The 13071-nt window shown below is 37.7% G+C and overlaps 1 protein-coding gene across 7 annotated transcripts in view; it reads left to right on the forward strand.

The window, feature by feature from the left end:
* The window catches only part of GOLGA4 (golgin A4), a 96093-nt gene that overhangs the window by 39328 nt on the left and 43694 nt on the right, over positions 1 to 13071 (forward strand). For all 7 annotated transcript variants that reach the window (XR_013960781.1, XR_013960782.1, XM_080671768.1 and 4 more), the window contains one exon: positions 3161 to 3308. Coding sequence is in view for 5 of the 7 variants with exons in the window: in XM_080671768.1 (XP_080527894.1) it covers positions 3161 to 3308 (148 nt within the window). In the remaining 2 variants the exon portion in view is untranslated. The remainder of the gene's footprint in view (positions 1 to 3160; positions 3309 to 13071) is intronic.

Here is a 13071-nt window from a genome sequence, read left to right on the forward strand (position 1 = left end):
ATATGACTGTTAAAACTTCTTTTAATCTATAGGTTTCACTGCCCTCTTTCTCTCTTTTCTTTTTCTGTTGTGATTTGGTATTTTGAAGAAACTGAAGGCCACGATTTTGTTTTGAAATTTTATATAATAATGCCTCACCTGGTTTTTATCTATTTAATCAGCCATCTGGAAGAGTCATACATTTTTTTTTCTTTTTCTTTTATTTTTTATTTCTTTTTATTTTTTTAAAAATTTAATAAATCTTTATTGTTCAGATTATTACAATTGTTCCTCTTTTTCCCCCCCATAGCTCCCCTCCACCCGGTTCCCAACCCACCCTCTGCCCTTACACTTCCCCCCACACTGTCCTCATCCATAGGTGTATGATTTTTGTCCAGTCTCTTCCCACACCCCCCACACCCCTTTCCCCCCGAGAATTGTCAGTCCACTCCCTTTCTATGCCCCTGATTCTGTTATATTCACCAGTTTATTCTGTTCATCAGATTAGATTCACTTGTTGATAGATAAGTATTTGTTGTTCATGATTTTTATCTTTACCTTTTTCTTCTTCTTCCTCTTCTTAAAGAATACTTTTCAGCATTTCATATAATACTGGTTTGGTGGTGATGAACTCGTTTAACTTTTTCTTATCTGTGAAGCTCTTTATCTGCCCTTCAATTCTGAATGATAGCTTTGCTGGGTAGAGTAATCTTGGTTGTAGGTTCTTGCTATTCATCACTTTGAAAATTTCTTGCCACTCCCTTCTGGCCTGCATAGTTTCTGTTGAGAAATCAGCTGACAGTCATATGGGTGCTCCCTTGTAGGTAACGAACTGTTTTTCTCTTGCTGCTTTTAATATTTTCTCTGTCTTTTGCTCTTGGCATTTTAATTATGATGTGTCTTGGTGTGGTCCTCTTTGGATTCCTTTTGTTTGGGGTTCTCTGCACTTCCTGGACTTGTAAGTCTATTTCTTTCACCAGGTGGGGGAAGTTTTCTGTCATTATTTCTTCAAATAGGTTTTCAGTATCTTGCTCTCTCTCTTCTCTGGCACCCCCATAATTCTAATGTTGGTACTCTTGAAGTTGTTCCAGAAGCGACTTACACTATCTTCATATTTTTGGATTCTTTTTTCTTTTTGCTTTTCCGGTTGAGTGTTTTTTGCTTCTTTGTATTTCAAATCTTTGACTTGATTCTTTCGATCCTCTAGTCTGCTGTTAGATCTTTGTATAATATTTTTTATTTCAGTCAGTGTATGCTTAATTTCTAGTTGGTCCTTTTTCATATCCTTGAGGGTCTCTCTAAATTTATCATCCTTTTCTAGAAAATTCTTGAAAAACCTTATAACCGTGGTTTTGAACTCTATATCCAGTCATTTGATTTCCTCCATTTCTTTCATTTGTCATCTGTTTCTTTGTCTCCGCATTTTGGCTGCTTCCCTGAGTTGATAGAGTGGCTTTGTGTGCTAGGTGTCCTATAGGGCCCAGTGGCTCAGCTTCCCCAGTTACCTGAGGTGGACACTCTTGGTGCACCCCTTTGTGGGCTGTGTGCACAGTCTTGTTGTAGTTAAGCCTTGATTGTTGTTGGTATCACTGGGAGGAATTGACCTCCAGGTCAATTGGCTGTGAGGATCAGCTGTGTCTATGCTGGGAGAACTTCTGTGCTGGAGACATCCTTATGAGACAAGACTTGCAAAAGCCTCTGTGCTCAGCTTGGATGGGGCGGAGTCTCAGGGAAGAGCAGACAGCATTGGTTTCCCATCAGCCCTGCCCTAATAGGCCCCTGTGTCTCAGTGTCCCATGGTAATCGCTGCAAGCACCTCTGAGAGAAAGCCGCCCTCGAGTTCCGCGTGCTGCCAAACAGTTCAGTTTTTCCCCGAATGAGTCTGGGTCCCCAGAGTCTTGCCCAGAACTGGAGTTCAGTGCAGTTGGGAGCTCTTGTCTTTCTTCCGCTTGAGAAAGCCAGCCACGCACTCAGTTGCCCGCCCGCTCCGCACGCGCGCCTCGGTACCTCTGCCTTCCGCAGTTCCTCTGAATCTCAGTGTGCTTTTCTCTTTCCTGACAGTCCAGTTTCACCCCGTATGAGTCTGGGTCCCCAGAGTCTCTCCTGGAACTGGAGTCAGCGCAGTCGGGAGCTTTTGTCTCCCTCCCGCTTGAGAAAGCCAGCTGTGCACTCAGTTGCCTGTCCTCTCCACGCGCGCGTGCATCTCAGTACCTCTGCCTCCTGCAGCTCCTCTGAGTCTCAGTGTGCTTTTCCCTTTCCTTCTAGTTGTAGAATTTCTACTCAGCTAGCTTTCCTATGGTTCTGGATGATGTCTGTTTTGTCTTCTAGTTGTAGTTTTGAAATTGTTGTGCGAGGCAACAGTTTAGGTGTTTACCTATGCCACCATCTTGGTTTCTCTCGAGTCATACATTAAAGCAGGGGTTTACAAACCCTGAAAGTAAAATAATAATCTTCTTAAGGTAATCGCTGTCACAAAATCTTATTTTTCAAGGACAAGTTAAACCACCCCATTTTTTGTTAGTCATGAATGACTAACTTGGTTACCTTCATTTCTTGTGTAGGTTATCCAAGAGTGGGAGGACAGTAGCAATTAGCAAATTGGAGGAATGGAGGTGCCTCACTGACATAATAAAAATTAGTGGTGGATACATAGACTTTCACAAGGGGAAAAGAAAAACCAGGTAGATCTGCACCACGGTCTTGGGCCACCCACTGTGGCAGCTGTAACCTTACACTCTCAGCAGCCTCTGAGGCGTTTTCCACATTACAGCGCAGATTCATAATTATAGTTCATGATGGCTCTGAGCCAAATACAAAAGGCTGTATTTTGTTCATTATAAACTGTTTACTAAGATGGGGAAATATGGCAAACATTCATAGGAAGATTATAAAATAAGTTTTTAAACTAAAGTATGTTTTTAATATTTAAAAGATTAAGCTTACTATTTTGATATCAGTAAATAAAAAATACACTGGTAAGTCAGGTAATCAAGGTTATTACAGTAGACAGTGTAGTATATAGTGAAAAACACAGACTCCAGTTTATAAAATAATGAAAAAATTCTTATGCTGTATTTACTAAGAAGTACTTTGTTTTCTGACTTTTAAAGTAAGTTTGATACATGCTATTGATGATGCAGTTTTGTTATGCAAACACTTTAGAGTCTGCCCTTCTGTTTAGGGAATGGTAATAGCAGAGACAAAACGGCAGATGCATGAAACTCTGGAGATGAAAGAAGAAGAAATTGCTCAACTTCGCAGTCGCATCAAACAGATGACTACCCAGGGAGAGGAATTACGGGAACAGAAAGAAAAGTCTGAAAGAGCTGGTAAGAACTCAGGGTTTACTCATTTTATGTTAGAGCTCGAAAGTCATGTAAAGTGCGACTTTCCCAACCAACATTTAGAAAAATTAAAGATTGATAGAAATGCTTAACTGTAGAGACTCTGTATAAGACACTGGGCTGTTCCTTGGAGGAGGCAGAGGATGGTAAACTATGTCCTATTTATGTAGGATTCTCAGCTAGTAATGATTTTTACATTTTCAAGTAGTTGGATAAAAGCAGAAGAATATGTAACAGAGACCATATGTGTCCTGCAAAGCCTAAAGTATTTACTGTCTTGCTCTTTATAGAAAATGTTTGCTGATCACTGCCTTAAAGTACATATTAAATAACTGCTACCTTATAAATGCTTTAGAGTAAACAAAGTATAAGATATAGTCCGCTTTTTATTTTTTCATTCTCACCCGAAGATATTTTTTCCATTTATTTTATTTTATATTTCTTTAGAGAGAGTGGAAGGGAAGGAGGGAGAGAGAAACATTAAAGTGAGAGAGACACATTGCTGGCCTCCTGCATGTGCCCTGACGAGGGCCGGGATTGAACCTGAAACCCAGGTATGTGCTCCTAAACTGGGCAGGCTGACACTGTTAACCACTGAACAATACTGGCCAAGGCTATTAACTGTTTTTTTTTTTTTTATCGTCTGCTTTTTAAAGGAATAATGAATAATTTCGTGTTACACATAATAGCATTATGTTTTGACATAATAAATGCTAGGCTGTAAAGTGTAGGGACCAGCATAGTATTTTTGACCCAACCAGCCCTCTCATACATTACTGAGTAATGCTAGGAAAGAAAGGAGAGGTATTAGAAAGTGGAGATGGCAGAATGAACTGATGCCTTTAGGTTAGTGAGGATGTGAGTTTTGAGTTGGGCCTCAAATGAGTAGGATGGGCCTAACGAGTGAGGTGGGACAGCACACATTTCAGAAGCTACAAGACCATAAACAGGCACAGTGACCTTAGTGGGTGTGTAAATCAACTGAAAACTATTCCTGCTAAAGTGGGGAATAAAGTTGGATTATGAAGGAACTATTAAAATCTTAAAAGGTGAGTAGCTGAGTTTAGATTTGTTATACAAGGCAAAAAGAAACCAGTAGTAGGAAAGTACAATGTATGGAAGCTAGTGTTTTATGGAGAAAAGAAATGAAGGGGAAGTTAAACTTACAAGCAAAGGTAGAAATCCAGGTTTGAGGGACTGAGTGCTTTGGGCCACCTCAACTAGGATTGTGGCCTGGGAAGGAGGAAGTGTACAGTCTGCAGAATTTGGTATTTCATCAACTCGGAGAGGCAGAAGAAAAGGAGGGATCTAGGATGACTCCAAATTTTCAGCTTAGGAAACTGAATTAATAGTGTGAAGTCAGAATAGGAAATTCAAATGGGGAAATTGAGGAATGGGTTGAAATGATGAGTTTTCTTATTAAATGCTTTGAATTTGAGCCAATCATGAGCTTTTCAAATGGAATTGACTTGTAGGAATCTATAATAATAAAAGTGTAATTAGACTGGACAGCTGAACGACCTCCCGGACATCATTCTGGACGTCCTTCTGGATGAAACTGTGGTGGCAGGGGCTGAGGAACAGGTGGTTAGGGGTGATCAGGCAGGCAGGCGAGCAGTTAGGGGCCATCAGGCAGGCAGGCGAGCAGTTAGGGGCGATCAGGCAGGCAGGCAGAGGGGTTAGGAGTGATCTGGCAGGTAGGCAGGTGAGCGGTTAGGAGCCAGGGGTCCTGGATTATGAGAGGGTGCAGGCTGGGCTGAGAGATCCGCCCCTCCAACCCCCGAGCACAAATTTTGTGCACCAGGCCTCTAGTCTATATAATAAAAGTCTAAGCGACTGTTAAGGTGGAACTACCGGGACGACTGGTCGCTATGATGCGCACTGACCACCAGGGGGCAGACACTCAATGTAGGAGCTGCCCACTGGTGGTCAGTGTGCTCCCACAAGGGGAGCGCTGCTCAGCCAGAAGCCGGGCTCACGGCTGGCGAGCGCAGCTGCCACGGCAGGAGCCTCTCCGGACTCCGCGGCAGCGGGCTGGGATGAACACAAGCGGCGCAGCACCTGTCCCTGATTCAGGCTCCTCCCTGGCTGCCTGCCGCTTTGGTGCACTGCTACTTCCCTTGAGGGGTCCCAGACTGTGAGAGGGATGTCCTGGACTGAGGGGACCCCCTCCCCCCAGTGCATGAATTTTGTGCATCGGCCTCTAGTTTAGAAATAAGAAAATGGAGCAACTTTCAGGAGTCATTAGCTTAAGGTTGAAGCCTATGATTCAATCTGTAGGAGAGGCTGATTTCTCTAAAAGATGAGATTTTACAATTGTAGTAAAGGCAGTGGCAGTAGTAAAACCAGTGGCAGAATGATTTTCAGTTGATTAATATACCCACTTTGTATACACTGCTGCTCCTACTGATAGCTAACAGTTATTTTATGCAAGGCTCTATTATAAATGCCTCACTTATATTTACCTGGGTGTGTACTTACATTTAATCATCACAATTCCTTTGAAGTAGGTATTATTATTATTCTCATTGTACAAATAAGAAAACCCAAGAACATAGAAGGTAAGTAACTTGCTTACATTCATGCACAGAGCGTAAGTGTATAGTCAGGTTTTGATTCCAGGCATTTTGAGTCCAGAGTCTGCTCTTAACCAGAGAGATGAGTTTAGCAGAGAGAAATCAATTAAAAAGGCACCAAGAATCATAGGAATTATGGAAAGTTATACTTTTTTGGGGGAATATCAGAGTCATTTCCAGAAGTGGGGGAGATAGGATGAAAACTTAAAAAAAAGGGTCTTTGAATTTGGTGAGGATTTGATTCCCAGGATGCAGTTTCAGAAATGTAGAAACTAGATTGTAGGTAATTCACATGTGGGATAAACATTTCCCAGATAACTATTCTACTCACCTCTTTAATAATACAGTCTTCCTCCTCTTGCTTCTTCAAAATTCAGATGTATTTTGTCTTTAAATATGATTTATGTAAGACTATATTTTTGTAAATAATTGATAGCCTGTAAATTGAGAAAATTTTCTGTTAATAGTACTATCAAAATATTAAAAATTAATTAATAAAGATAGGATTAAGACTTAAAGTTGTTTAATACACATTCCCTTTGGAAAGTCTTTGGACCACAGTTATAAGTGCTTTTATAGATATTTAAAATTTTATTTTGGGTCATAATTATTGAGGGCTGTGATAGAAAGTTATAACAGACTCATTTCACACTGAAGATACTGCTTTTAAGTCTATTATGGTAACTAGTTTTGGACACCAACTGCATTTCATCTAATGGTCATAATTGAGTCTGAACTGAATTGTTCATATATAAAGTGATTCTTGGACAGTTCACATATAAAGTGGATATGCCAACTGACAAAAAAAATTCCAACTTAGCACTAAACGTAAGAAAAGGTCTTTGAAAGGAAGTAGAGTTTCTAGAAATAGTCTGAGCATCATCTGGTTCTTGGAGAATTCAATTGCTCTGTTAAATATTTGTCTTTTTCTTAGAGTTAAAATTCAAAGGCTAAATACATAAGAACTGGCTATGTGAAGGAAACATTAACAATATTAAAGCTTGCAGTTAAGATTTTTCTAAGTAAATTGTCCTATATAATAAAAGGCTAATATGCAAATTGTCCCCTTGACTGGAAGTTCAACCAGGGGGCGGGGCTGGCTGGCCAACCTCCCATGGCACCTCCCTTCAACTGGTCCTGCCCCGGTCCCCCTTCACTCCCCCCGCCCCCCAATCAGGGCAGGCCAGCTGGATCCTACCCATGCACGAATTCGTGCATTGGGCCTCTACCAAAGAATACAAATTCTCCTAATGTATTTTCAACTGTATAAAGTTTAACTCTGATATATTTAATAATTTTTGACATGTAGATATTAGTAGACAACTAATTTCTTTGGCTTGCTTATTCTGGAGGTCAAAATTGGTTCAACTACATTCCCCATACTTTTAATGGGAAACAGTCTATTGCACTGCTCTTCTTAGTTTTTCTAGATGAACTGTAGTGCCTCCCATATGTTGGAGGACAAAGGAGATTGGATGTTTATTATTTTTCAAGAGGAAAATTTTATCATAAAATATTGAGACTATGTGAACATGGTAACATGCCTAATTTAGGATGCTATATTAACCTATGGTACTTATTCTACTTTCTAGTGGAATTGTTAGGCATGTTTTTAAAGTATCATACTATATCATTCTTGTCCTGTTAAAATTATTTTATTTGGTAAGAAAAGCCAAATAAATCAATTTTTTATAAGCATTTTACTACAACTGTTGATAGTATTTCTTTCTAGATGCCACTTAAGAACAGATAGTCATATCTTTAAGTAAACAGATTTTTAAACTTAGAGAAGTCTGGTGATTTAGCTTAAGTGCATAATGTTGTATTTTATGGGTGCTAGTTATTATTACAAATTGTCTAGAATATTATCTAGACAATACAGTACCAGTACAGAATGTTAATGCTACTAAAATTCACACTAGGTCTTTTTGTGTGTGGTGTGATGTGGGGTGTGTGTGTGTGTGTGTGTGTGTGTGTGTGTGTGTGTGTGTTTCAACCAGGATATGAGGTGAGGGTAGCTGGCTAGTTACTAATACAGGATATTACAAAAAACACTGGAAAAAAGAAAAAATGAAAGTATACCACTGTTGTTTCAGTACACTTACATTTAGTCTTTTTTCTAATCCTTATTTTTATATTATTATAAATAATATTTTATCATATTGTATATACAAATTTGCATGCTCCTTTTTTCTCCATTTAATATTATATTAGGAGTACTTTTACACGTTGCTGAAGTACTAACATTTTAACGGCTGTGTCAGAATGCATGCACATCATTTACTTAACCATTTCCCTACCGATTAATGTCTAGATTATTTTCTATTTCTGCCATTATGAATAATACTATAACAACCCTGTGATACACCCCATTTCATATTTCATTTTTTTTCTCAGGGTTAATTCTTTCCTATAGACTTTTAGCCATTTTTGGTAATTACCTTTAAGTGATTTAAATAAAGCCAATATAAAAAGAGAACTCATGTCAGAATGTTAACTCTTATCCCTCCTTTAAAATGTCCCTGCCTAGAAGTATGCAAGATGAATAAAATATTCTGCTTGAATTAGGAAAGTTTCCAGAGTGCACTATCTTTGTAAGCTCTGTTTCCCGTTCATGCACCCTGTTTTTGCTGAAGTTACATGTTTTATATGATTGGCTGCATTTAAAAACTTAGATTAGCTTATGACATTCTTTGCTTTTTTATTGCCATGTTGTGTTTGTGTAGGAAATAAGTTTTTTTTATTAATTTATATAGTGTAGGTTTGATACACCAAAGACATTCAGTAGAACGTAGTTATTTGATGTTTGAAAGATCCTTTAAAATAGAGCTTACCGTATATATTTAAATAAAGTATGAGATTTATGCATATTTATATAATAAACAAAAATCACAGGTGTATTTAAGTGCTTTGTTAGTTGTTGATAATTTATGTAACAGAGTTTTCTTGGAGTCTTAAGTCTCACAAAACATCTTATTTTTGTGCATCCACACATGCCAATAAGTGAATCATGGTGCCTTTCCCAAGCCTTGTATGAACAGGACTGGGGTAAGGGCTATTTGTTTTCTTATCATGGTGCTTAGGATAAGCTTTACAAAGAAAATTCCATGTTTCTCAGGCAAAAAGAAAAAATTATGCTTTAAAGTACAGTTAAGTCTGCCATGATAGATAAGTTACCTATTTTGGCACTAAATGAATAGCTGATGGAAAAATGTATTATTTTAAATGGAATTAGAGTTTTATTCATTATAGATTGTTTATTTAATAGTCATGTATTTGTAGGTGCTCAACACATTTCTACAGTAGTAGCTATGCACCCATATATCTAAGATAGTCATGGTTACCCTGCACTTGTTTATGGCACTGTCACTGTTCTGAAAAGCATCAGCAAACAGAAGAACACATTTCTTTGCTACAGAATCATATCTTCATTTACTCAGCTTCAGCCTAATATTTCCCAAGATCAGACTGACGTTTTTAAAGTTTATTAATAGACAAATCTATATGGTTAATATAAAGTACATGAAATTTTGTATAGATCTATACATTTTAAAAAGTCAAAGCATAATTGATCTACAGAATGAATCTTCTTATGCAGTTTGGAAAGTGGCTTAAAAAGTAGATCTCCATTGTACATGTAATGTTTATTAAATATCCGAAGGCCCCAATTTGTATATAAATATTGCAGTGTCTGGTTTGTGCCACTGGGTGGTAGTATTACTTTATTTTCAGTTAAACTCTAGAGGAGTGGTTTTCAAAATTTTTTGGTCTTATAGACCTCTCTATACTCTTACAACTTACTGAGGATTCCAAAGAGCTTTTGTTTATGTGGGTTACATGTAGTGATATTTATTGTATCAGAAATTTAAAAATGTTTTTTAGTTCATTTAAAAATAACAATTATAAGCCTATTACATATTAGTTAAATAGTTTTATGAAAATTACCTGTATTTTCCAAAACAAAATTTTGTGTGAAGAGTGGGCTTGTTTTATATTTTTGCTAATCTCATTGTTTAGCTTAATAGAAGATAGCTGGATTTTATATCTGTTTTTGCATTTAATCTGTTGTGATATGATGTTTTGTTTGAAATATATGAAGAAAATCTCCCCTCATGTAGATATGTATTTGGAAAAGGAAAGACCTGATAGGCCCTCTGAAAGGGTCTCAGGAACCATGGATCTTTGGATTACACTTTGAAAACTGCCACTAGATTTGCTTTTATTCACAAGTCTTGATGATTAGATGGGAATTCTAATAAAAATTCTTTTGGTTGCTTTTTCTGTTAATTTGCATTTTATTCATTTTGTAGTATAACCTGTGTTTTTTTAGTTTAATATCACATGCATTTTACAGCATTTTTTTTTAACTGGGATAAAGACTTAGGTGCTAGCTTACTTATTCATTTTTTGATGTTCTTAATCAGTGTCTTAGGATCAACATTTCATTGAGGGATTGGCAACCTTTCCTCATTTCTGCATGTTTGTTTATTTCCTATAGTGGGAGTAGAAGTGGGTCTTGTTATTCTTATAGTAACATGTCCTCTGGAACAGTGCAACAAACCCGTAATGCTACCTGGAATCTCAGAATTCTGGCTTTTGTTATACAGTGAGTAAGGGCATTAAGGATGAGGACAGGAAAAGGTGGTGAAGTGGCAAAAGCAAATGCCACATTCTTCCTACCTTTACCGAATGATTAATTCTTTTATTTCTCTCCCCTTCTTACTACTTCAACTTTTGTGTGTGTGAAAAATTTTTCTTTATGTCACTCAATGCCTTGCATATGGTTGGCAAATGGCAAACATCCAAAATATATGATAAATGAATGGTTGGATTATTGAGCTGTTGCCAACATTTCTCATTTAACTCTTGCAGTGAGCATTTGTCCCTTTTATAATTCCCATAGATGTGAATGAACCTCATCTGAAGTGGAAAGTGAGGAGCTAGCAATAAAAGGCCTCCATATTTTACTTTTGGCGGAGGGCCATTAAATTTTTGCTTAGAAATATTTGCAAAGTTTTTTTTTTTTAAACAAAAATTGCCTGAGATACATTGAATTTTGCTTTGGAAGAACACAGTTGTTCTTGCAACATTTGGTGGCAGTTTGTGCTTAGCGTCCCGTTGTGTGTGCTGTGACCGTGGTTTTCCTGAGCACTCCTGCATGTTGGCAGAGACTTGTCAGCTGTGCTGATGTATGCTTTCATTCTCTCCACTCACTTGTCCTTCATTGGTAATTACAAGATAAACTATGTAGATGTTCAGAACATACTTCTTTAGTACTCACATTAAAGTCCTAGCATAGTTTCATTTGGGACACCAATTTACTGTACCTGGCTTTTGCAACATCAGAAAGTGAGATGTTTCTGGTTAGTAAGTAAACTCCCAGTGTATCCTCCTTCAGCATTGAAATGAGACAGACTTCCTGTAAGGAGGTGGCTTCATTTGTGGTACAGTGTAGAATCCTGAATGGGTTTGAAATATGTTTCCTATGTGTGGATATATGCAATGTGTTTTAATGCCTTTTTTTGTATTTAACATTTTTGTAAAGGAGGATGAGAATGGAAAGCAGTTGAGTTTTTTTGTGTCTGTCTGAGGTATAACATGCTACATTTTGTTGAGTTAGAAGCAATCAGTAATTGCATGGTCCAAAAATTCTGGTTTAGTAAGATATATTATTGCTCACCTGAACTTGATCAGTGTCAGCATTCTTAGTTTTTAAAAATAATGCAAGGTAAGGGTTGTTTCTTAAATACAATTTTAAAGTTTTTATCATCAAGTTGATTTATCATCTGAGGAAAAAATTGGGTGCCTCAGTTTTTGCATTTGAATGAGGACATTGAATAAAAGATCCCTAGGTAGCCTGGCCAGTATGGCTCAGTGGTTGAGTGTTGTCCCTTGCATCAAGAGGTTGCTGGTTCAATTCCCAGTCAGGGCACATGCTCAGGTTGCAGGCTCATTCCCCAGTAGGGGATGTGCAGGAGGCAGCCAATCAGTGTTTCTTTCCCTCTCTCTCCCTTCTTCTCTTTGAAATAAATAAAAACTTAAAAAAAAACCTCTAGGTATCTATAATAATAAAAGTGTAATATGCTAATTAGATCTGACGTCCTTCTGGACGACCTTCCGGACGAAGTGGGGGCTGTGAGGGAAGCCCAGGTCCCAGTTGCCTGCTGGCAGCTGGAGGAAGCCCAGGTCCTGGTGCCAGAGGGAAGCCGGTGCTGGCAGCAGGGGGAAGGAAGGCCTACTCTTGCACGAATTTCTTGCCTCAGGCCTCTAGTAAAATTATATGGTTCTCTGACATGGTAGCAGAAGATGGGAGAGAAGATTGAATTTAGATGGAAAGAACTGTGGAACCAGATCTATCCTATTTTAATTATTACGATGGATAATCAAATGACTTAAGAAAACCTTTTCAGTGGATTAAACACTAAAATTAGAATTTAATGCAGGGGGATATTCTAAAATTTTCGTGATTGAGGTTAGAAAACTTCATTATTGGAAGATTATATCTGAACTTGTGGCATGGATTTTTTTGTTTGAAAAAGTGAGAGCACTACATCTATTTTAATACTGTACTGGATTCTGGAATTTTAAAAACGAAAATAAAGAAAATTCACTTGGAATTGACTGTATACAGTTTTGTTGTATTTTGCTTAATTGACAAAAGTTTTTCATTTAAAACTCTATTTTGCTGAAAGAATATAAAAAGTATATTCGAGTTCTCCAGAGCCTGATTTAAAATATTTCTGAGAAGTGCTTTGAAATGCTAAGTTATAATTTTACATGCTGAATAATGACAGTAATGCAGAGATGCTGATGACATCCAATTCAAGCATTCAAAAATGTTATCATTCCTTTTCCCATGTTTTTCTTTTCCACATTTAAGCCGTAAGCACTCTTACAGATTCTCTTTCTCATAATTGATCACTTTACTTGATTTCTAAGAAATTAGGAAATGAAATTTCTTGTTAGTAGTAAGAGATATTTTTTATGTTTGACATGAGAATTTGTAAAAAAAAATTTCTCAGGGGAGGATATGTTTGTTGAATTTTAAAGAGAGGAAGGCAGAGAGAGAGGGGAAGGAGGGAGAAACATTGATTGTGAGAGAAACATGCCCAACCAGGGATTGAACCTGCAACCTAGGTATGTGCCCTGACCAGGAATTAAACCCGCAACCT

The sequence above is a fragment of the Plecotus auritus genome (assembly GCF_963455305.1).
Source record: "Plecotus auritus genome assembly, chromosome: 6".
NCBI lineage: Eukaryota > Metazoa > Chordata > Mammalia > Chiroptera > Vespertilionidae > Plecotus > Plecotus auritus.